The sequence below is a fragment of the Balaenoptera musculus genome, chromosome 1, assembly GCF_009873245.2.
Source record: "Balaenoptera musculus isolate JJ_BM4_2016_0621 chromosome 1, mBalMus1.pri.v3, whole genome shotgun sequence".
Classification (NCBI taxonomy): domain Eukaryota; kingdom Metazoa; phylum Chordata; class Mammalia; order Artiodactyla; family Balaenopteridae; genus Balaenoptera; species Balaenoptera musculus.
In genome coordinates this window covers 28418184-28442266 of record NC_045785.1, presented here as the reverse complement: position 1 = coordinate 28442266, position 24083 = coordinate 28418184, and the positions used below count along the sequence as shown (strand labels likewise).

General features: G+C 43.8%; 1 protein-coding gene across 8 annotated transcripts in view; it reads left to right on the top strand.

Moving 5' to 3' along the window:
- The window catches only part of KIAA0319L (KIAA0319 like), a 120445-nt gene extending 115657 nt beyond the window's left edge, over positions 1-4788 (top strand). For 7 of the 8 annotated variants that reach the window (XM_036845573.1, XM_036845588.1, XM_036845532.1 and 4 more), the window contains one exon: positions 3496-4788. In XM_036845573.1, coding sequence (XP_036701468.1) covers positions 3496-3683 — 188 coding nt within the window. In that variant the 3' untranslated portion in view covers positions 3684-4788. The remainder of the gene's footprint in view (positions 1-3495) is intronic. The other variant, XM_036845582.1, reaches the window with a different exon arrangement.
- The last annotated feature ends 19295 nt before the right edge of the window (positions 4789-24083 follow it).

Genomic DNA, 24083 nt, shown 5'->3' with positions numbered 1-24083 from the left:
CAGGACAGGGTGGATGGGGTTCAGGAGCACGTTGCGGGCAGAGGTGCAGAAGATAGAGGTGAGGTTCCTGCGCAGGAAGGAGGGAGTAGTGGGTAAAGGACTTAAGATGCCTGCTGGGTGACGGCAGGATGGGAAGGCAGACTTGTGGGGGAAGGGAGGGAGCGGGGAGGGCTGCAGGTGGCCAGCTGCTCCCAGGCAACCAAGATGAGACTAGATGAGGGTCGGCAGGCCCTTCTGTGCGCGGTGTCCACACGAGGAGGCGGTGAGAGTCGCCTTGCATCTGGTGTGGGTCTGACCAGGCCAGAAGTCCCGGCTGTTGTTCTGGGCTCTGCAGTGGATTAGTGGGTGCAACCCAGAGCAGAGTCACTAGTAGGATGAGGAGAATGGGATTCAGGACCAAGCTGTATAAGGTCTGGAACTGAAGAAGTTCAGCTGGAAGAAGAGTGAATTTAGTGGAGCGTGACGTGTGTGGAAGTGAGCTGAAACGGATGCTGCTGGGAGGAAGAGGAACTGGAAGTGGCTTGGGCCCACCTGAGTGAGCTCGGAGCCACTGGCACCGAAGACCAGCAGGCGGAGTGGGACAGATGCCCACCCTCAGGAGACGTGGTTTACATTCAGCAGTTGTGGTTTTTGGTTTGGTTTGGTTTTGCTATTCTGTTGACTTTTTTTCAAGACTTTCTATTGAAGTCTATTAGATTGAACCATATAAGATTACTGATAATTGACTTTTGACCTATAAAAATAGCAGTTTTCTGTGATTCAGTCTAATGTGTACAGAAAATCATAAGCACATTTCATAAGTGAATGTACCCATGTAATCAGCCCCCCAGAAGCGCCCCGTTTGTGCTTCTTTCCAGTCACTGCCTCCCCCCAATTTACTTCTAGTATCTTGGAGTAGTTTATATAAATGGAATCATTGGGCTTGGCGCCTGTCCCTCAACATTACATTTAGGACATCCATCCATGTTGTTAGGTAGAGCAATAGTTCGTTCATTCCCATTGCCGAGTAATTTCCTTTGTAGGAATATATTTATTTGTCAGGTATACTGTTGATGGGCAGTTGAGTTCTTTCCATTTTGGGCTATGATGGGGAGTGCTGCTGTAAACGTTCTTGCCCATGTCCTTTGGTGGACCTGTGCATGGACTTGTGTTAGGTGTAGACCTAGGAACGGGATGGCTGAGTCAGAGGAGATGTATGAGTTCAGCACCCACTGATATAACCAGCTTCCCAGCTTGTATTGCTTAGTGGATGAATCCCACTGAGTTCTTCAAGCAGAGCGGGAGCTAGAGGTAGGAGGGCCCGGGTGAGTGCTGTGTACTTTGGAGCCAGCAGCACGTCCCCCCTCAGGCTCCTGTCCTCCGCACCTATGGCCCAGAAGGGCTTTAGGGAACAAGGGAAGCTTCAAGTGCTTGGATGCTGGAGGAGAAAGCCCCCAAAGGGTATCTCATCTATAGGGGCAAAACAGAGGTTTTGAGAACCTTGACGCTCCCCTGGTCTTGACGCTTCTTATGTTGCCACTGTCCCCTACCACATTGGAAAAGCCTGGGAAGCTGGTGTTCTTCTCTGGCCCTGCTGCTCTGCCGTCCTGAGAATCAGTGGGAGTTGTGTCCCAGAACTGTGCCCCTGAGATGGACAAGCTGGGCCCCAGAGCACACTGCACAGACGACCAGCACACGGGCAAGGTCTGTGGGGCTGTGGTTCCCGAGTGACAGGTGCAGTCAGAGTCTAGATGCCCTCATCATTCACAGCCTGAAGTCATGTCTGACCAGGAAAGGGCAGAATGCCTGAGAATCATTCCAGGACCTTCTTTCAGTGTTTATTGGGGATCTGGATGGGACCAGGGGGAGGGAGAGTGATTGTTGGAGGATGAGGGTTCAAACACAGCTCACCTGACTGGTCACCTTTTCTTTTTTTTAATTTATTTATTTTTATTTTATTTATTTATTTATTTTGGGCTGTGTTGGGTCTTCATTGCTGTGTGCAGGCTTTTCTCTGGTTGCAGTGAGCGAGGGCTACTCTTCGTTGCGGAGCACGGGCTCTAGGCGCGCGGGCTTCAGTAGTTGTGGCTCGGGGGCTCCAGAGCGCAGGCTCAGTAGTTGTGGCTCACGGGCTTAGTTGCTCCACAGCATGTGGGATCTCCCCAGACCAGGGCTCAAACCCGTGTCCCTTGCATTGGCAGGAGGGTTCTTCACCACTGCGCCACCAGGGAAGCCCTGGTCCCCTTTTTAAGAAAGGAGGTAGGTTAGGTCCTGGGGGTGGGCAATGCCAGGCCCAGAACACTGCCAAGCTGGGTTCTTGATGTTGGCAATTCCCACTTCTAGTTCTGCTGTCTCAGCCTACCTTTTGCTTACTCTGGAGTAGTATTTGTACCAGCCAGAGGGCAGCCATCTTGCTATTGGATGGGATCTGCCCTAAAGCTATTACCAGACCTCGTGGTATGGTCTGGCCTCTGCAGCCATAAGGATGAGTAGTGAAGGTAACTACAGTGACTTATAGAATCTCAGGCATCTTGGGGCTTCCCTGGTGGCGCAGTGGGTAAGAGTCCGCCTGCCAATGCAGGGGACACGGGTTCGAGCCCTGGTCCGAGAAGATCCCACATGCCACAGAGCAACTAAGCCCATGCGCCACAACTACTGAGCCCGTGAGCCACAACTACTGAAGCCCACGCGCCTAGAGCCCGTGCTCTGCAACAAGAGAAGCCACCGCAATGAGAAGCCCACTCACCGCAACGAAGAGTAGCCCCTGCTCACCGCAACTAGAGAAAGCCCGTACACAGCAACGAAGACCCAGCACAGCCAAAAATAAATATAAAAAAATAAATAAATTTATTAAAAAAACAAAAAAATCTGAGGCGTCTTTTCTGACCTCAGGTGCTTCTTATGGGTCCTCGTTTGTGTGTTCTGACCAGCTGACGGCTTGGGACAGTCCCTGCTTCAGTCAGGCTCTGCAGCAGAGGCCTCTCCGGGCCACATGCCTGCTCTCCCACCCCTTGTACCCTCTCAGCGAAGCCAGAGTAAACGTCTACGTAGAATGAAATTGTGTCCTCACTCAGTGTCAGCACCTCTGGCAGGCACTTTACATCCATACTGAGCCAGGGTACAGTGACAAAGCTCATTCTCTAGAGCCAAAGTTCTTGTTCCTTGTATTTCCTGCCCCCCACAGAACTCCACCCTCTGCATAAAGGGAGATGATAAAACATTCTACATTTAAAAGAGAGAAAAGAGAATGTTGTTGGGTGGCACTAACCAAAGCTAATAGATGCTGAAAATAAAGAATCCCCATTGGAACCTGATCAGTCGCTCTCCGAGGCTTCCCTGATGGACTGTTCCGTGTAGCCAGGGCTGGGAGGACTTGGGAAGCCTCCTTTTCAGGAGAGGGGACCGTGACTGTCCCTGCCCCTCGGCTCCTCTTCAGGCTGGGAGGAGGGTGCAGGGTGTGGCTCAAGGAAGAGAAGATTTGTGCTCCTGACGCTGGGTTCCTTGACTCCCTTGCAGGTGTCAAACATAAAGGCCCAATGCTGAGCAGCAGCCTGATGCACTCGGAGTCGGAGCTGGACAGTGACGACGCCATCTTCACATGGCCAGACCGAGAGAAGGGCAAGCTCCTGCATGGTCAGAACGGCTCCGTGCCCAACGGGCAGACCCCGCTTAAGGCCAGGAGCCCACGGGAGGAGATCTTGTAGCCACCTGGTCTGTCTCCTCAGGTGAGGGGTTGGCAGTGCTAGGGTGCAGAGCATTGCCAGGCTGGTTCTCATACCTCCCATGTCTGAGGGCAGCTGTTCTCCCAGCATCTGCTGGTCACTCCACCCTAATACCCTCAACTAGAGCTGCTGGTACTTGAATCCAGAGACATTCTCCGGGAACCCCTGAATGAAGCTGTGAATGAAGAGGTTTCCTCTTTAAACCCGTCTGGTAGGTCCCACAAAATGTCCTCACCTCAGGGCCTCCTTTTTTGGAACCCCTCCTCTGTTCCGAGGATGGACACTGCCAGCTCCTGGCCTCCTCTCCAGCTCTTTGTTGGCAGGGTGGCTGCTTCCGGGGCATCTGCACAGCGAGGCCTGGCTGTGTCCTCCACACCTGGGTACAGCACCAAGCGCCGCCGGCCCCGGGCTCCAGAAGCCCGCCTGCAGGCATGTTCTTTGTTCTCGTCTTTGGGACTGAGTGCGCCCTCTTGCTGGGCCCAGAAGAGGTGGTGCCCCCTCCTCACCACCGCTGCTGGGCTAGGGGAGGGCTGGCTGTTTCAGGAATGCAGAGGGGCCCCTCAGGCTGCTGGGCGGTTGTGTCGGAGTAGCCGGGCTGGACCCAGACTGCCACCCTCTTCCTCCTGACCACCCCGGCTGCTTCAGGGATCAGGCCACCACTCCCTGTGCCCAGAGGAGATAGCCACCAACAGACTGGAATGTTACGGCATGAGAGTGCACGTGTGTGACTGTCCCACGGCGGTCTCCTCTGTGTCCATCTGTCCGAGTGTCTTCTCTCTGTGTCCCTTGCATATGTGTGTGTGTGTGTGTGTGTGTGTATGTGTGTGTGTGTGTTAGAGTGAGTGTGTGTGCATCACTCCTCCTAGGGCTCTTGGCTACTCATAAGGCAACCTTGACCTGGAAAGACTTTCAGCTTCATGGAACAGAAACTTCCTGAATCCCTCTGGCCCTGTCACTGGTTCCTCAGCCATGGTTTCTGGGTGTTGAGGAATGGGAGCTTTGGGGGAGTGGCTTTTTAAAAAGAAACTTACAGTTTATACTACTGCACTACAGTCTGTTGTGAGATGATTAAACATGCTATTTAATTGTACGTGTGCCTGCTGGATGTGCTGCTTTGTGCTCCATTGCTGGCCTGTACCACGGGTCCAGGCACCTGTATGTCCCTGTGACATGATGGCCTCCGGCAGGGAAGTCATGGGCCTGGCATCAGCATGTGTGGTGCTGGGACCCTACCTCAGTGGCTGCTGATGGAGGAGTCACCGCCCTGGCCCGTGCTGGCCAGCTGCTCCTGTGGCTTTTAGGGAGGGGAGTTTTCTGTCCTTCCTTCAACCTTTTGTGAACACAAAATTGATGCATATACACACAAACACCACCACCCCCTCTCACCCCTACCCTTACCCTGTGAACAAGCTGGGGATACAGCGTGCCCCAGTGCCCAGGTTGGCCTTTAGGGGCCCTGCCCTTCTTTTTTTGGGTTTCCAAAGCAGTAGGGCTTGGCCCCGTGCCCCCAGAACGCTGTGCAGTGTTGGAGGAACAGCTTGCTGAGCCTGTGGGATAGAAGGAGGCCTGCTGTTCAGTCTTGGACTCCCAGGAAAGGGAGAGGAGAGAAGGACCTTGGAACTCATTCTTTCCCCAAGGCCCTGTGCACAAAAACCAGCTGAGGGTGGGCGGTATTGGTTCTGTTTTTACAGCAACAGAAACGAGGCATACAAGGAGTAACTCGGTCCACACACCGTAAATGACAGAATTAGAACTCAGGCCCAGCAGAGCCTGTGCCTGGTCTGGATCAAAATCACCTTTAAAAATGGGTTGCTGGGCCCCACCACTGTGTTTCTGATTGAGTAGGACTGGGATGAAACACGAGAATTTGCCTTTCTGATAAGTTCCCAGAGATGCTCTTCTGCTGGTCTGGGGACCACACTTTGAGAACCGCTGGTCTAGAAGTGCACGTTCAGTGTGTCATGAATAGGAGGCGGCAGCTGACTCGTCCTGAGCGAGGGTGAAGGAAGCTCAGAGGAGTGGGAGCTTGACTCTGCCCGGGGTGCGCTGTGGGCCAGGGGTGCGTGTTTTCTCAGGTGTGCAGGCCAGACTGCCCGGGAGCAGCTGGTGGGCAGGCGGTCAGGACTTAGTGAGGTTGGTGTATTGGAAGAACTTTGAAGGATCCATGAAGGAGCTACAGGACTTGATAACTTACTGGCTTTGTAGGTTTTTCCCGTGTTCTTTGGGCCTCATTCCTGTATCTTATCTCAGCCACAGCTCATTGAAGGATATATTTTTATCTCAGTCTCAGAGATGAATAAAATAATTTTTCATCCCCTACTCCTCCCACCAAAAAAAGGGACAAAACCCAGAAACCAGTGCTGCTTTCCTGGCTTGGGGTCTTGCATCAAGAAGACTGCCATGCCCCTATTCTTGCCTGACTCATGAAAGAGCCAGAAATCCTTGGGCTTGCTTAGGGAGAGCTAGGCTACTTCCATATAACCCTGTCACCCCAAAGGAACCCTTCTGAAATAATCCTGAATTTCAGGAGCCTGGGAGCCCCTGCCTTGACCAAACTTAGCTAAACAAACACTCCTCCACCCTCAGAGGCCTCCATCTTTCATTTTCTAGAATGGCCAGAGGGAAGGCCAATAGAGGGCATCCTCGCATTTCTTGAAGCCCACAGGTACTATGTGTGGAGAGGAGACTTAGTCACCAGGAAGCAACACTCAAAGAAAACGCCTCAGGCTGGAAGGCTGCAGCACTGGCCTTCCTTCTGAGGGAGCAAAGGTGGGGGAGACTCTGAATCTTGTTCTTCCAGCTTCCCTTTGGCCTAGCTGATCAGTGAAAGGAGCCGGCACAGGTGGTCACACACACTGAGAGCTGTTCTCTGAAAACAAGCAGGTATGGAAAGAAGGTATGTGCAGTCAGGAGCCAGGAGCCCCTGGGAAGGAGGGTTTGAGGAGCATGGATCAGGCCCTTGACTCCTTTGTGGAGTTTGTGTTGAGGTTTAAAGGCCCCTATTTAGTCTCTGGTCAAACCCAGGCCACCGGGCTTCCCTAGTGGCACATTGGTTAAGAATCCGCCTGCCAATGCAGGGGACACGAGTTCGAGCCCTGGTCTGGGAAGAGCCCACATGCCGCAGAGCAACTAAGCCCGTGAGCCACACTACTGAAGCCTGTGCGCCTAGAGCCCGTGCTCCGCAACAATAGAAGCCACCGCAATGAGAAGCCCATGCACCGCAACGAAGAGTAGCCCCCGCTCGCCACAACTAGAGAAAGCCCGCACGCAGCAACGAAGACCCAATGCAGCCAAAATAAATAAATAAAATAAAAAAATTAAAAAACCCAAAAAACCCAGGCCACCATTGTAACCCTCCAGTTTGTGGTTGGTGCTGGTGGTGCCTACTTAATATCCAGGATTTCCAGTGCCAGGGCTAGGGCTGTCCACTCTCGTGCCTCCCCACAAAGGCCCAGGTGGGATGTGTGCCTCTGTGTCCAAGTGCTGCCGAACAGGTAAGTTCCCCCACCCCGGGGGCCTCTCTGAGTTGCTGGGGTTTGACATTGGAGGGTATTGATCAGGCTTTTTTGGTCACAAGGAAGAAAACTAAAGTTACCTTTCATGGGAAGGCCAGCCTTCTGTCCAGTTCTCAGTGCAGATACAAAACGCTGACTGGCAGGTTATTGCCGTGCCCTAGTCTCACCTTCTGAGCTACCCTCTAGGTCCCCGTCCCCACTTCTTTTTTTTTTTTTTTTCCACTTTTTTTTTAATCAGTTATCAATTTTATACACATCAGTGTATATATGTCAATCCCAATCGCCCAATTCAGCACACCACCATCCCCACCCCACCGCGGTTTTCCCCCCTTGGTGTCCATACGTTTGTTCTCTACATCTGTGTCTCAACTTCTGCCCTGCAAACTGGTTCATCTGTACCATTTTTCTAGGTTCCACATACATGCATTAATATATGATATTTGTTTTTCTCTTTCTGACTTACTTCACTCTGTATGACAGTCTCTAGATCCATCCACATCTCAACAAATGACTCAATTTTGTTCCTTTTTATGGCTGAGTAATATTCCATTGTATATATGTACCACAACTTCTTTATCCATTCGTCTATCGATGGGCATTTAGGTTGCTTCCATGACCTGGCTATTGTAAATAGTGCTGCAGTGAACATTGGGGTGCATGTGTCTTTTTGAATTACGGTTTTCTCTGGGTGTATGCCCAGTAGTGGGATTGCTGGGTCATATGGTAATTCTATTTTTAGTTTTTTAAGGAACCTCCATATTGTTCTCCATAGTGGCTGTATCAATTTACATTCCCACCAACAGTGCAAGAGGGTTCCCTTTTCTCCACACCCTCTCCAGCATTTGTTGTTTGTAGATTTTCTGATGATGCCCATTCTAACTGGTGTGAGGTGATACCTCATTGTAGTTTTGATTTGCATTTCTCTAATAATTAGTGATGTTGAGCATCTTTTCATGTGCTTCTTGGCCATCTGTTTGTCTTCTTTGGAGGAATGTCTAATTAGGTCTTCTGCCCATTTTTGGATTGGGTTGTTTGTTTCTTTACTATTGAGCTGAATGAGCTGTTTATATATTTTGGAGATTAATCCTTTGTCCGTTGATTCGTTTGCAAATATTTTCTCCCATTCTGAGGGTTGTCTTTTCGTCTTGTTTATGGTTTCCTTTGCTGTGCAAAAGCTTTGAAGTTTCATTAGGTCCCATTTGTTTATTTTTGTTTTTATTTCCATTACTCTAGGAGGTGGATCAAAAAAGATCTTGCTGTGATTTATGTCAAAGAGTGTTCTTCCTATGTTTTCCTCTAAGAGTTTTATAGTGTCTGGTCTTACATTTAGGTCTCGAACCCATTTTGAGTTTACTTTTGTGTATGGTGTTAGGAAGTGTTCTAATTTCATTCTTTTACATGTAGCTGTCCAGTTTTCCCAGCACCACTTATTGAAGAGACTGTCTTTTCTCCATTGTATATCTTTGCCTCCTTTGTCATAGATTAGTTGACCATAGGTGTGTGGGTTTATCTCTGGGCTTTCTATCTTGTTCCACTGATCTATGTTTCTGTTTTTGTGCCACTACCATATTGTTTTGATTACTGTAGCTTTGTAGTATAGTCTGAAGTCAGGGAGTCTGATTCCTCCAGCTCCGTTTTTTTCCCTCAAGGCTGCTTTGGCTATTCAGGGTCTTTTGTGTCTCCATACAAATTTTAAGATGATTTGTTCTAGTTCTGTAAAAAATGCCATTGGTAATTTGATAGGGATTGCATTGAATCTGTAGATTGCTTTTGGTAGTATAGTCATTTTCACAATATTGATTCTTCCAATCCAAGAACATGGTATATCTCTCCATCTGTTGGTATCATCTTTAATTTCTTTCATCAGTGTCTTATAGTTTTCTGCATACAGGTCTTTTGTTTCCCTAGGTAGGTTTATTCCTAGGTAGTTTATTCTTTTTGTTGCAATGGTAAATGGGAGTGTTTCCATAATTTCTCTTTCAGATTTTTCATCATTAGTGTATAGGAATGCAAGAGATTTCTGTGCATTAATTTTGTATCCTGCAACTTTACCAAATTCATTGATTAGCTCTAGTAGTTTTCTGGTGGCATTTTTAGGATTCTCTATGTATAGTATCATGTCATCTGCAAACAGTGACAGTTTTACTTCTTCTTTTCCAATTTGTATTCCTTTTATTTCTTTTTCTTCTCTGATTGCCGTGGCTAGGACTTCCAAAACTATGTTGAATAATAGTGGTGAGAGTGGACATCCTTGTCTCGTTCCTGATCTTAGAGGAAATGCTTCCAGTTTTTCACCATTGAGAATGATGTTTGCTGTGGGTTTGTTGTATATGCCCTTTATTATGTTGAGGTAGGTTCCCTCTATGCCCACTTTCTGGAGAGTTTTTATCATAAATGGGTGTTGAATTTTGTCAAAAGCTTTTTCTGCATCTACTGAGATGATCATATCGTTTTTATTCTTCAATTTTTTAATATGGTGTATCACATTGATTGATTTGTGTATATTGAAGAATCCTTGCATCCCTGGGATAAATCCCACTTGATCGTGGTGTATGATACGTTTAATGTGTTGTTGGATTCTGTTTGCTAGTATTTTGTTGAGAATTTTTGCATCTATGTTCATCAGTGATATTGGTCTGTAATGTTCTTTTTTTGTAGTATCTTTGGTTTTGGTATCAGGGTGATGGTGGCCTCATAGAATGAGTTTGGGAGTGTTCCTTCCTCTGCAATTTTTTGGAAGAGTTTGAGAAGGATGGGTGTTAGCTCTTCTCTAAATGTTTGATAGAATTCACCTGTGAAGCCGTCTGGTCCTGGACTTTTTTTTGTTGGAAGATTTTTAGTCACAGTTTCAATTTCATTACTTGTGATTGGTCTGCTCACATTTTCTATTTCTTCCTGGTTCAGTCTTGGAAGGTTACACCTTTCTAAGAATTTGTCCATTTCTTCCAGGTTGTCCATTTTGTTGGCATAGAGTTGCTTGTAGTAGTCTCTTAGGATGCTTTGTATTTCTGCAGTGTCTGTTGTAACTTCTCCATTTTCATTTCTAATTTTATTGACTTGAGTCCTCTCCCTCTTTTTCTTGATGAGTCTGGCTAATGGTTTATCAATTTTGTTTATCGTCTCAAAGAGCCAGCCTTTAGTTTTATTGATCTTTGCTATTGTTTTCTTTGTTTCTATTTCATTTATTTCTGCTCTGATCTTTATGATTTCTTTCCTTCTGCTAACTTTGGGTTTTGTTTGTTCTTCTTTCTCTAGTTCCTTTAGGTGTAAGGTTAGATTGTTTATTTGAGATTTGTTTTGTTTCTTGAGGTAGGCTTGTATAGCTATAAAATTCCCTCTTAGAACTGCTTTTGCTGCATCCCATAGGTTTTGGATCGTCGTGTTTTTATTGTCATTTGTCTCTAGGTATTTTTTGATTTCCTCTTTGATTTCTTCAGTGATCTCTTGGTTATTTAGTAACGTATTGTTTAGCCTCCATGTGTTTGTGTTTTTTACGTTTTTTTTCCCCCTGTAGTTCATTTCTAATCTCATAGCGTTGTGGTCAGAAAAGATGCTTGATATGATTTCAATTTTCTTAAATTTACTGAGGCTTGATTTGTGACCCAAGATGTGATCTATCCTAGAGAATGTTCCATGCGCATTTGAGAAGAAAGTGTAATCTGCTGTTTTTGGATGGAATATCCTATAAATATCAATTAAATCTATCTGGTCTATTGTGTCATTTAAAGCTTCTGTTTCCTTATTTATTTTCAATTTGGATGATCTGTCCATTGGTGTAAGTGAGGTGTTAAAGTCCCCCACTATTATTGTGTTACTGTCGATTTCCTCTTTTATAGCTGTTAGCAGTTGCCTTATGTATTGAGGTGCTCCTATGTTGGGTGCATATATATTTATAATTGTTATATCTTCTTTTTGGATTGATCCCTTGATCATTATGTAGTGTCCTTCCTTGTCTCTTGTAACATTCTTTATTTTAAAGTCTATTTTATCTGATATGAGTATAGCAACTCCAACACTTTCTTTTGATTTCCATTTGCATGTAATATCTTTTTCCATCCCCTCACTTTCAATCTGTATGTGTCTCTAGGTCTGAAGTGGGTCTCTTGTAGACAGCATGTATATGGGTCTTGTTTTTATATCCATTCAGCAAGCCTGTGTCTTTTGGTTGGAGCATTTAATCCATTCACGTTTAAGGTAATTATTGATATGTATGTCCCTATGACCATTTTCTTAATTGTTTTGGGTTTGTTTTTGTAGGTCCTTTTCTTCTCTTGTGTTTCCCACTTAGAGAAGTTCCTTTAGCATTTGTTGTAGAGCTGGTTTGGTGGTGCTGAATTCTCTTAGCTTTTGCTTGTCTGTAAAGCTTTTGATTTCTCCATCGAATCTGAATGAGATCCTTGCCTTGTAGAGTAATCTTGGTTGTAGGTTCTTCCCTTTCATCACTTTAAGTATATCATGCCACTCCCTTCTGGCTTGTAGAGTTTCTGCTGAGAAATCAGCTGTTAACCTTATGGGAGTTCCCTTGTATGTTATTTGTCATTTTTCCCTTGCTGCTTTCAATAATTTTTCTTTGTCTTTAATTTTTGCCACTTTGATTATGTGTCTCGGCGTGTTTCTCCTTGGGTTTATCCTGTATGGGACTCTGCGCTTCCTGGACTTGGGTGGCTATTTCCTTTCCCATGTTAGGGAAGTTTTCGACTATAATCTCTTCCAATATTTTCTTTGGCCCTTTCTCTCTCTCTTCTCCTTCTGGGACCCCTATAATGCGAATGTTGTAGCGTTTAATGTTGTCCCAGAGGTCTCTTAGGCTGTCTTCATTTCTTTTCATTCTTTTTTTCTTTAGTCTGTTCCACAGCAGTGAATTCCACCATTCTGTCTTCCAGGTCACTTATCCATTCTTCTGCCTCAGTTATTCTGCTATTTATTTCCTTCTAGTGTGGTTTTCATTTCAGCTATTGTATTGTTCATCTCTGTTTGTTTGTTCTTTCATTCTTCTAGGTCTTTGTTAAACATTCCTTGCATCTTCTCGATCTTTGCCTCCATTCTTATTCCAAGGTCCTGGATCATCTTCACTATCATTATTCTGAATTGTTTTTCTGGAAGGTTGCCTATCTCCACTTCATTTAGTTGTTTTTCTGGGGTTTTATCTTGTTCCTTCATCTGGTATATAGCCCTCTGCCTTTTTATCTTGTCTATCTTTCTGTGAATGTGGTTTTTGTTCCACAGGCTTCAGGATTGTATTTTCTTGCTTCTGCTGTCTGCCCTCTGGTGGTTGAGGCTATCTAAGAGGCTTGATGGGAGGCTCTGTTGGTGGGTAGAGCTGACTGTTGCTGTGGTGCTCAGAGCTCAGTAAAACTTTAATACACTTGACTGTTGATGGGTGGGGCTGGGTTCCCTCCCTGTTGGTTGTTTTGCCTGAGGCAACCCAACACTGGAGCCTACCTGGGCTCTTTGGTGGGGCTAATGACAGACTCTGGGAGGGCTCATGCCAAGGAGTACTTCCAGAACTTCTGCTGCCAGTGTCCTTGTCCCCATGGTGAAACAGAGCCACCCCCCGCCTCTGCAGGAGACCTTCCAACACTAGCAGGTAGGTCTGGTTCAGTCTTTCCCGGGGTCACTGCTCCTTCCCCTGGGTCCCGATGCGCACACTATTTTGTGTGCGCCCTCCAAGAGTGGGGTCTCTGTTTCCCCCAGTCCTGTCGAAGTCCTGCAATCAAATCCCACTAACCTTCAAAGTCTGATTCTCTAGGAATTCCTCCCCCTGTTGCCAGACCCCCAGGTTGGGAAGCCTGACGTGGGGCTCAGAACCTTCACTCCAGTGGGTGGACTTCTGTGGTATAAGTGTTCGCCAGTCTGTGAGTCACCCACCCACCAGTTATGGGATTTGATTTTACTCTGATTGTGCCCCTCCTACCGTCTCATTGTGGCTTCTCCTTTGTCTTTGGATGTGGGGTGTCTTTTTTGGTGAGTTCCAGTGTCTTCCTGTCGATGACTGTCCAGCAGCTAGCTGTGATTCTGGTGTTCTCGCAAGAGGGAGTGAGAGCACGTCCTTCTACTCCGCCATCTTTGTTCCTCTCCCCACTTCTAACTAATCCCGTTCTTGTGTATCGACATCAGTGGTTCTCACACTGGCTGCACGTTAGAATCACTGGTGCAAATTTTAAAACATATTGATGCCTGGAACCCACACCCCATAGGTTATTGTGATGTAACTGATCTTTTATTAATTCCTCAGAATATTTGTGCACCCATACCATACCCTTGACAAGGGGGAAAATGGCCCTTAGCAGCTCAGCTTCAAAAGACTTGCAAACCAGCTGGATTTGGAGACAAAGAGGGAACCACCCTCAGGGAGACCTTGAAGTTAGGTGTGGCAGAGATCAGCTGCTTGCCAAACCAGAGTCCTTTTCAGAGACACACAACTCACTTCATCTCCAGCCTTCTGCACAATATGGGCAGAAGAGAGGTGTTCCATCTTCAGCCCTGACCCATTAGAAACTTCTGTGTGACTCCCCCCTCCTCCATCTGCTGGCCAGATGCAGAGGAGCACTCGGGGCACTCTGAGGCCATGGGAGAGACATGCATGGTGGAGGGAGCCCGGTTCCTAAACCACCATCTAGAAGAGAGCTGCTCTACCAGAATGGCCATTGGATTGTGATGAGAGAAATGAACTTTATTGTACTAGCCAATGCATTTTTTTAAAAAAGTAGGGGTCTTCCCTGGCTGCCCAGTTGTTAAGACTCTGCACTCCCAACGCAAGGGGCATGGGTTCGATCCCTGGTCAGGGAACTTAAGATCCCATATGCCATTGCGGCCAAACAACAAAAAAACTAACGGCTGGTGTTAACATTGTGGGCCCAGGCTCTCCTTTGACAGGCATCCCTGGGCCCAAGTAAGCTAGCAGGGTTGACAAAGTGCCTCAGCCCAGGGCTCTCTGACAGCCACGTGGGCTGCAGGAGGGGCAGCTGGAGAACTAAGGCATACCACCGTCTTGGCCATACAGTTCTAGGTCACATGCTCTTTGTTTTCTGAAGAGCAGACAGTAATAACTCAGATCCTCCCTTAGGATAAGGGCAACATGCTTAGGGATCCTCGGGGGTATGATTACCTGTAGTGTGTGGTTTGGGAATTCGAGGGCTTGGAGAGGAATAATCAGCAGCAATCTGAAACTTAAACTAGATCTGTTGAGGGGGGACTTCCAATCTGTTGACAGGCAGTATCTCAATTGTTACTATATCTTGTAGCCCAGAAAACTGAAGATTTTCAAACACCCATTTCTATGATTAAAAAATAATAATAATAATAAAATTTAAAAAGCTTAAAGGAAGAGCCAGGACAAATCCAGTGCAAAAAGTGTTTAATTCAAACTTTGTGCTGTAAATGACTACAGCATTTTAGTATTCAGCTGGAAATATGGCTACATGGAGGAAAGTCATTATCTTCGTAATCTGCAGGTAACCACACACACCCTGAATCTCTGAAGGAGTCCAGTGCCATTAAGAAATACAATGTCAATATACACTTGGAGTCAGACCTGGGCTCCCAGTTTGAACTGTAGAGCCCAAAATGGGGAATTGAATCATGGGAAGATCTGAGTCACATGCTTTTTCTTGGCATTTATTAGTTGGCTAAATAAATTGAAGCAGATAAAGTGCCATCCCCTTAGAGCAGTTTAAGCTTTCCTCCAGGCAATGCCCTCCAGCCTTCAAGTAGACTAGATTCAAGTAGGCTGCCTCCTAGCAGCCTAGGATCTCTCTCCTCTAAAGCCCGGGGCTACATCTGGGGCTACAGTGACTCATGTGCCTCTACACTCTATACAGCACTCAACCTCCTGCCTCCTACTTGCTTACAAGTTCATGAGGCTGTAGAACCATCTTGTGTTGTTGTTGTTGTTTTGTTGTTTTGTTTTTTTTGGCTGTGTTGGGTCTTCGTTGCTGTGCGAGGGCTTTCTCTAGTTGCGGCAAGCGGGGGCCACTCTTCATCGTGGTGCGCGGGCCTCTCACTGTCGCGGTCTCTCTTTTTGCGGAGCACAGGCTCCAGACGCGCAGGCTCAGTACATCTTATGTTTTATAACACTCTTCTGATTCTGATGGGTTACATGGAGACAAAACACAAGTCTCAAACACCTGTGCCTCAGACAAAGAGGGTTCCTGTCATGCTGCCCATAATCTGCATGTGCTCATCAGTGATTAATGCCAACAACAGGCAGCTCTGGAGAAACCACAGACACCACTCTATCCCTACCTTTGCTCAAAAATCCCAAGCTATCTCTATCAAAAGCATGAAGCGCTTTTAAACATGGTACTCTTTGGATCTATTAAATGCCATATTCTTTTTTTTTAAATTTCTTTGTTTATATATTTATTTATTTTTGGCTGCGTTGGGTTTTCGTTGCCACCTGCGGGCTTTCTCTAGTTGCGGTGAGCAGGGGCTACTCTTCGTTGCGGTGCGTGGGCTTCTCATTGCGGTGGCTTCTCTTGTTGTGGAGCTCGGGCTCTAGGCACGCGGGCTTCAGTAGTTGTGAAACGTGGGCTCAGTAGTTGTGGCTCACGGGCTTAGTTGCTCTGCGGCATGTGGGATCTTCCCAGGCCAGGGCTCGAACCTGTGTCCCCTGCATTGGCAGGCAGATTCTTAACCACTGCACCACCAGGGAAGCCCAAAAATGCCATATTCTTATTTGGAAAAGCACTGTCAACTTCAGCATTCCAAAAGTGCCCATGTCATCTTATGGTGGCTGGCATGCACTTGAAAGTGTGCCTATGATGAACACAGAGCCTGGCACAGACTGACCAAGCCAGGGATGTGGAAGAGATGGCTTCTCAAAAAAAATGCCAGCTGAAGAGGGGAAGAGGATCTAGTCACTGCTGAGCTGAGCTGAGACTCCAAGGGAACCTGGCCGAATAAGTTCCCAGGTAATGTTACTTGGGGGGAAGAATAAAAAGACGGAATTAAAATACTAAACAATGAATGCCATTTAAGATAGAGGTAGGGTGGTAACTGAAATGAAAGTAATCTAAGGTCCTTTCATAGGACAGTAAAATTGCTAATTAACTTTAGAGTTTAACTCAGGTGTTCATGTTATAAATACTGAGTAAGCCACTAAAAAGTCAGAACTAGAATATCTAAACCAGAAGAGGAAAGAAAAAATTAAAATACTTCAATCAACCAAACGGAAAGCAGGAATAGAGGTAAAACTGCAGCATTAAAAATTTGATCACTTAATAGGCAGAAGTTGTCAGATTGGATATCAAAACAACCACCACTACCACCTCCAAACAGAAGTTAACAGATGGGACATACCTGTAAAACTATATTCACAAGAGACACCTAAAATATAGCATACAGAGATTGAAAATAAAAGGACAGCAAAGATATACTGGGAGTTTTGGTTCCTATTAAGACAATGAAGTAGCATAGGCTACTGGCTCCCTTCCTCAAAAATTAACCCTAGGAAAACAATACACCTTAGGAAATAGCATAAATCTGAGGAACCACCACCAAAAACCAAACCGACAAGAAATCTCCCCCAATCCTGTTAAGAACCCCTAGGACACTGAAGGTCATCAGAAACTGTAAGGGCAGGTAGGACATCAGTGAGTTGTTTACTCTTGCTGAACATGAGACACACAGCCAAGTCACTGGTGTCAGAGTCAGCCCAAAAGCTCTGCTGGGGTGAAAAGAGGGGGTGGGCTAGGTAGCTGCTCTTGGGATTAAAACCTTTCCCCCCTCCAAAGCCCCAGGGCTGGTAGATGACAATTAGGAATTGCTGCTTCATCCTAAGGCTCTGAAAGTAAATCTTTGAGCAGTTACTGGTAAAGTGGTTGACAGTGACTGTGAGGTACCCAGAGGTCATTACCTTCCCCTTCGTAATTGAAAGGGACAGCATAGAGCATGGCCTTGACCTTTCACCAATAAATACTACCAGACAGAAGAGCTAATGCTCTGGAGGGACATGAGCTCACAGGCCACAATAACCAGAATACAACCCCTGGCCCCCAAAGACAGCAAACTAAACATATACTCTCTAACCAAGAATTGAAAATAAAACAAAATAAAAATACAGGAAAATATTAGCAATATGAAGGAGGAACAAGAACCAAGTGAAAATATGAAGTATGAAAAATATAATGAATGGGATAGAGGGACAGATACAGGTCAAAACCAATTAGTTGGAGCATCATCTCAAGGTCGTTTACCAAAAGGAAGCAGGAAATGGTCAGAAGAGACACACACACACACACACACACACACACACACAGAGCAGTCCAGCAGTAGAGTAGAAGTGCCAACATCTGAATAAATGGGAGTCCGAGACGACAAGAGAAAAAAATGAGGAAATATTTGAAGAAATAATGAGAATAGGTTGATCAGAATTAAAGAAAGACGAAGGAACTCATGGATGATTAAGGAAAACGTACAACCAGAAACACTGTAGTAAGAGATTTAAGACCACCTAAGAAAATGAAAAATTCTGAAATCTCCCAGAGAGAAATAGCAGATCAATTACAAAGAAGCAAGAATCAGATTGACATTAGGTTTCCTAACAGTATCCTTAGATGAAAGAAGACAAAGGAATCACGTTTCCAAAATGCTGAAAGAAAAGAATTTTGAACCCAAAATTTATATCAAAACAAACCCATTTAAACATGAAAGTAGAATAAAAAATATTCTCAGGGATACAAAACTTCAGAATTTTTTCACAATAGAGCCACCTAAAATATACTTAGAGGTGGTTCAATATGAAAAAAAAATTTAGACATATAGGGAAGACATATAGGAAGTAAGGGTGAGCAAATAAATACTTTGGCAAAGTTTGTACAGATGGTCCCCAACTTACGATGGTTTAAGATTTTTCAACTTCATGATGGTGTGACAGTGATACAGATTCAGTAGAAACCATCTTTTGAATTTTGAATTTTAATCGTTTCCTGAGCTAGCAATATGTGGAAGGACACCTTCTCGTGATGCTGGGCAGTGGCAGCTGCCACAGCTCCCAGTCAGCCACACGATCACAAGGGTAAAAAACCGACACAACTATTTTGTATCCATACAACCCATCTGTTTTTCACTTTCAGTCTAATATTCAATAAATTACATGAGATATTCAACACTTTATTATAGAATAGGCTTTGTGTAAGATGGTATTGCCCAATTAATGTTAATGCAGGCTAATTTAAGTGTTCTGGGCACCTTTAAGGTAGGCTAGGCTAAGCTATGATGTTCAGGTTAGGTGTGTTAAATGCATTTTTAAAAATTAATTAATTAATTGGCTGCGTTGGGTCTTCATTACTGCACGAGGGCTTTCTCTAGTTGACGTGAGCGGGGGCTACTCTTTGTTGCAGTGCATGGGCTTCTCATTGTGGTGTCTTCTCTTGTTGCAGAGCACGGGCTCTAGGTGCATAGGCTTCAGTAGTTGTGGCACACAGGCTCAGCAGTTGTGGCTCGCAGGCTCTAGAGTGCAGGCTCAGTAGTTGTGATGCACGGGCTTAGTTGCTCCGTGGCATGTGGGATCTTCCCAGACCAGGGCTCGAACCCGTGTCCCCTGCATTGGCAGGTGGATTCCTAACCACTGCGCCACCAGGGAAGTCCCATTAAACGCATTTTTAACTTACAATATTTTCAACTCATGATGGGTTTATTGGGACATAACACCATCGTAAGTTGAGGAAGATCTGTAGTCTGAAACAGCTAGAAGGAAAGGAGAGGAAGTGGGGAGGAGAGAAGAGGAAGGGGGAAGAGAAGAGAAGAAGGGGAAGGAAAGGAAAACAATGAAGTATATTAACAATCCAGAGCCAAAATTCTAAAAAATATCAATATGGTAGGGTTGGGAAGACCAAAATCTTACTAGGAAGAAGATTTAGATGACAGTTAAAGAAACCAATAGGGGTAAACAAGCATGTTTAGTATTAACATCAATAAAAAAGTAGAATGTATTACTTTTAAACAGGTAGAAGAAAATTTTCTATTGCTACTCAGTGGAAAGCAAGGGGGAAAAAGTACAGTAAGTGGAAATTGTGAAATAACAGCAGAAATATGGTTTAATAGCAGTGGTTAAAATGAATGTAAACATCTTGAACTTAACTGAAGACAGACTCACCCCTTCTTTTCCATCTTCACTTGCCCTCCCTGAATGGACATTAGTGTTTGAGGAAGTAAATGCATGCAAAGGGAGTAATTGGTGGGCCTAGAGCCCATGAAAGCCCACTGGTGAAGGGGGCCACAGTGAAGCAGCCCAGCAACAGGGCAAGTGAGACAGTGGGTGACTGGAATAGGAAACTGATTACGTTAACTGATTGAGAAAATAAATATATATATTGAGGATAATGGGAGACAGATTTCTCAGTGTTTAAGAAAGGATTTATGAACATGGAAAGGGAGAAGGCTTTCTCCCAAGGTATTGAACTCAAATTGGAAGAACTGGTATGAACTCACAGGTTCAGATATATGATAGACAGATAGATGATAGATAGATAGATAGATGATAGGCAGATAGATGGTAGAGTTGTATATAGTTATATAAACGTGTATATATTTGCTTATGGATTGATTGAGTCTATCCACTGACAGGGCATAGGAACAATTTTATCTTAGTAGCAACAAGCATACCAGTTGCTCAGGCATTAGGGCTTCATGGCTGAGTCTAAGACTGGGGAAGGTCAAGTACAAAATAATGCTGGAACATCTGGTTTTGAGTAACTAAATGCTGAAAAAATAATGGGGACATGTCAGAAGGACAAAGAAGCCAGCCAGAAGGGGCTTCCATTGATTAAATCTAGGACAATTTGAGTGTCAAAATAAATGAGTATCGAATTATAACCTAATAAATAAAATAGGAATCTATGACTCTATACTGATATACATAAATGTATAAAAAATTTAAGAGACCCAATATGAATTCTTTTTTAAAAAACCAGCAATTTAGGGCAAAAATGATGGAAAAAAAGAATAAACAACAGAGGAAAAAAACAAGAAAAGAGAGGAAAAACAGTAATAAAATCAGAGATGGAAAAGAGAAGACTGACAAAACCAAATGATGGTTCTTTAAAAAGATTTTTAAGATAGATAAGACGGATCAAAAAGCAACAAATAACACACAAGGGAATCCCCATAAGGTTATCAGCTGATTTTTCAGCAGAAACTCTGCAGGCTAGAAGGGAGTGGCATGATATATTTAAAGTGATGAAATGGAAAAACCTACAACCAAGAATACTCTACCCAGCAAGGCTCTCATTCAGATTCGATGGAGAAATCAAAAGCTTTACAGACAAGCAAAAGCTAACAGAATTCAGCACAACCAAACCAGCTTTATAACAAATGCTAAAGGAACTTCTCTAGGCAGGAAAGAGACCAGCAACTTAAAACAACCTTCTTTACATATAGACTGCTATATCAAAACCTCATGGGAAAAGCAAACCAAAAAACTACAAGAGATACACACACACAAAAGAAAAAGCAACCCAAACACAACACCAAAGATAGTCATTCAAATCACAAAGGAAAAAGAGGAAGGGAAGAAAAAAGACCTACAAAAACAAATTGAAAACAATTAAGAAAATGTCAATAGAAACATACATATTGATAATTACCTTAAATGTAAATGGATTAAATGCTCCAACCAAAAGACATAGACTGGCTGGATAGATACAAAAACAAGACCCATATATATGCTGTCTACAAGAGACCCACATACAGACTGAAAGTGAGGGAATGGAAAAAGGTATTCCATGCAAATGGAAACCAAAAGAAAGCTGGAGTAGCAATACTCAGACAAAATAGATTAAAATAAAGACTGTTACAAGAGACAAGGAAGGACACTACATAATGATCAAGGGATCAATCCAAGAAGATATAACAATTGTAAATATATATGCACCCAACATAGGAGCACCTCAATATATAAGCCAAACGCTAACAGCCATAAGAGGGGAAATTGACAGTAACACAATAATAGTGGGGGACTGTAACACCCCACTTACACCAATGGACAGATCATCCGGACAGAAAATCAATAAGGAAACACAGGCCTTAAATGACACATTAGACCCGATGGACTTAATTAATATTTACAAAACATTCCATCTGAAAGCAGCAGAATACACTTTCTTCTCAAAAGCACATTGGAACATTCTCCAGGATACATCACATATTGGGCCACAAATCAAGCCGTGGTAAATTTAAGAAAATTGAAATCATATCAAGCATCTTTTCCAACCACAATGCTATGAGATTAGAAATAAATTACAGGAAAAAAAACCTGTAAAAAACACAAACACATGGAGACTAAATAATATGTTATTAAACAAGCAATGGATCACCAAAGAAATCAAAGAGGAAATCAAAAAATACCTAGGGACAAATGACAATGAAAACATGATCAAAAACCTGTGGGGGGACTTCCCCGGGGGTCCAGTGGCTTAACACTCTGCGCTCCCAACTCAGGGGGCCTGGGTTCGATCCCTGCTCAGGGAACTAGATCCCGAATGCTGCAACTAAAGATCTCACATGCCACAACTGAAACATCCCGCATGCCACAACTTAAATTAAAAAAAAAAGAAAAAAAGATCCTGCATGCAGCAACGAACATCCCGCATGCAGCGACGAAGACCCTGCGTGCTGCAACTAAGATCCAGCACAGCCAAATAAATATTAAAAAAAAAAGCAAAACCTATGGGACACAGCAATAGCAGTTCTAAGAGGGAAGTTTATAGCAACACAATCTTCAAGAAACAAGAAAAGTCTCAAATAAGCAACCTAACCTTACACCTAATGTGAGTAGAGAAAGAAGAAAAAAAAAAAAGCCTCAAAGTTAGTAGAAGGAAAGAAATCATAAAGATCAGAGCAGAAATAAATGAACTAGAGATGAAGATAACAATAGAAAAGATCAATGAAACTAAAAGCTAGTTCTTTAAAAAGATAAACAAAATTGATAGACTTTTAGCCAGACTCATCAAGAAAAAAGGGAGAGGGCGCAAATCAATAAAATCAGAAATGAAAAAGGAGAAGTTATAACTGACACCACAGAAATATAAAGGATGATAAGAGACTACTATAAGCAACTATATACCAATATAATGGGTAACCTAGAAGAAACAGACAAATTCTTAGAAAGGTACAATCTTCCAAGACTGAACCAGGAAGAAATAGAAAACATGAACAGACCCGTAACGAGTACTGAAATTGAAACTGTAATTTTAAAAACTTCCAACAAACCAAAGTCCAGGACCAGATGGCTTCACAGGCGAATTCTATCAAACATGTAGAGAAGAGTTAACACCTATCCTTCTGAAACTCTTCAAAAAATTGCAGAGGAAGAAACACTCCCAAGCTCATTCTATGAGGCCACCATCACCCGGATACCAAAACCACACAGATACCACAAAAAAGAAAGTTACAGGCCAATAAAACTGATGAACATAAACGCAAAAATACTCAACAAAATACAAGCAAGACGAATCCAACAACACATTAAAAGATCATACACCCTGATCAAGTGGGATTTATCCCAGGAATGCAAGGATTCTTCAATATAGGCAAATCAATCAATTTGATACACCATGTTAACAAATTAAAAAATAAAAACCATATGATCATCTCAATAGATGCAGAAAAAGCTTTTGACAAAATTCAACACCGATTTACGAAAAAATTCTCTAGAAAGTGGGCATAGAGGGAACCTACCTCAACATAATAAAGGCCATATATGACAAACCATTATCAATGGTGAAAAACTGAAAACATTTCCTCTAGGATCAGGAACAATACAAGGATGTCCCCTCTCACCACTCTTCTTCAACATAGTTTTGGAAGTCCTAGCCATGGCAATCAGAGAAGAAAACGAAATAAAGGAATACAAATTGGAAAAGAAAAAGTAAAACTGTCACTGTTTGCAGATGACATGATACGGTACATAGAAAATCCTAAAGATGCCACCAGAAAACTACTGGAGCTCATCAATGAATTTGGCAAAGTTGCAGGATACAAAATTAATGCACAGAAATCTCTTGCATTCCTATATACTAATGACAAAAGATAAGAAAGAGAAATTAAGGAAACAATCCTATTTACCATCACAACAAAAATACCTAGGAATAAACCTACCTCAGGAGGCAAAACACCTATACTCAGAAAACTCTAAAACACTGATGAAAGAAATCAAAGATGACACAAACGGAGCGATATACCATGTTCTTGGATTGGAAGAATATTATCAAAATGACTATAATACACAAAGCAATCTACAGATTCAGTGCAATCCCTATCAAATTACCAATAGCATTTTTCATAGAATTAGAACAAAAACTTTTACAATTTGTATGGAAACACAGAAGACCCCGAACAGCCAAAGCAATTTTGAGAAACAGAGCTGGAGGAATCAGGCTCCCTGACTTCAGACTATACTACAAAGCTGCAGTAATCAAAATAGTATGATACCGGTACAAAATCAGAAATATAGATCAGTGGAACAGGATAGAAAGTCCAGAGATAAACCCACATACCTATGGTCAACTAATCCATGACAAAGGAGGCAAGGATATACAATGGAGAAAAGACAGCCTCTTCAATAAGTGGTGCTGGGAAAACTGGACAGCTACATGTAAAAGAATGAAATTAGAATACTCCCTAACACCATACACTGAAATAAACACAAAATGGGTCAAAGACCTAAATGTAAGGCCAGACACTATAAAACTCTTTGAGGAAAACATAGGCAGAACACTCTCTGACATAAATCAAAGCAAGATCTTTTTTGATCCACCTCCTAAAGTAATGAAAATAAAACCAAAAATAAACAAATGGGGTGTAATGAAACGTAGAAGCTTTTGCAGGGCAAAGGAAACCATAAACAAGACAAAAAGACAACCCATAG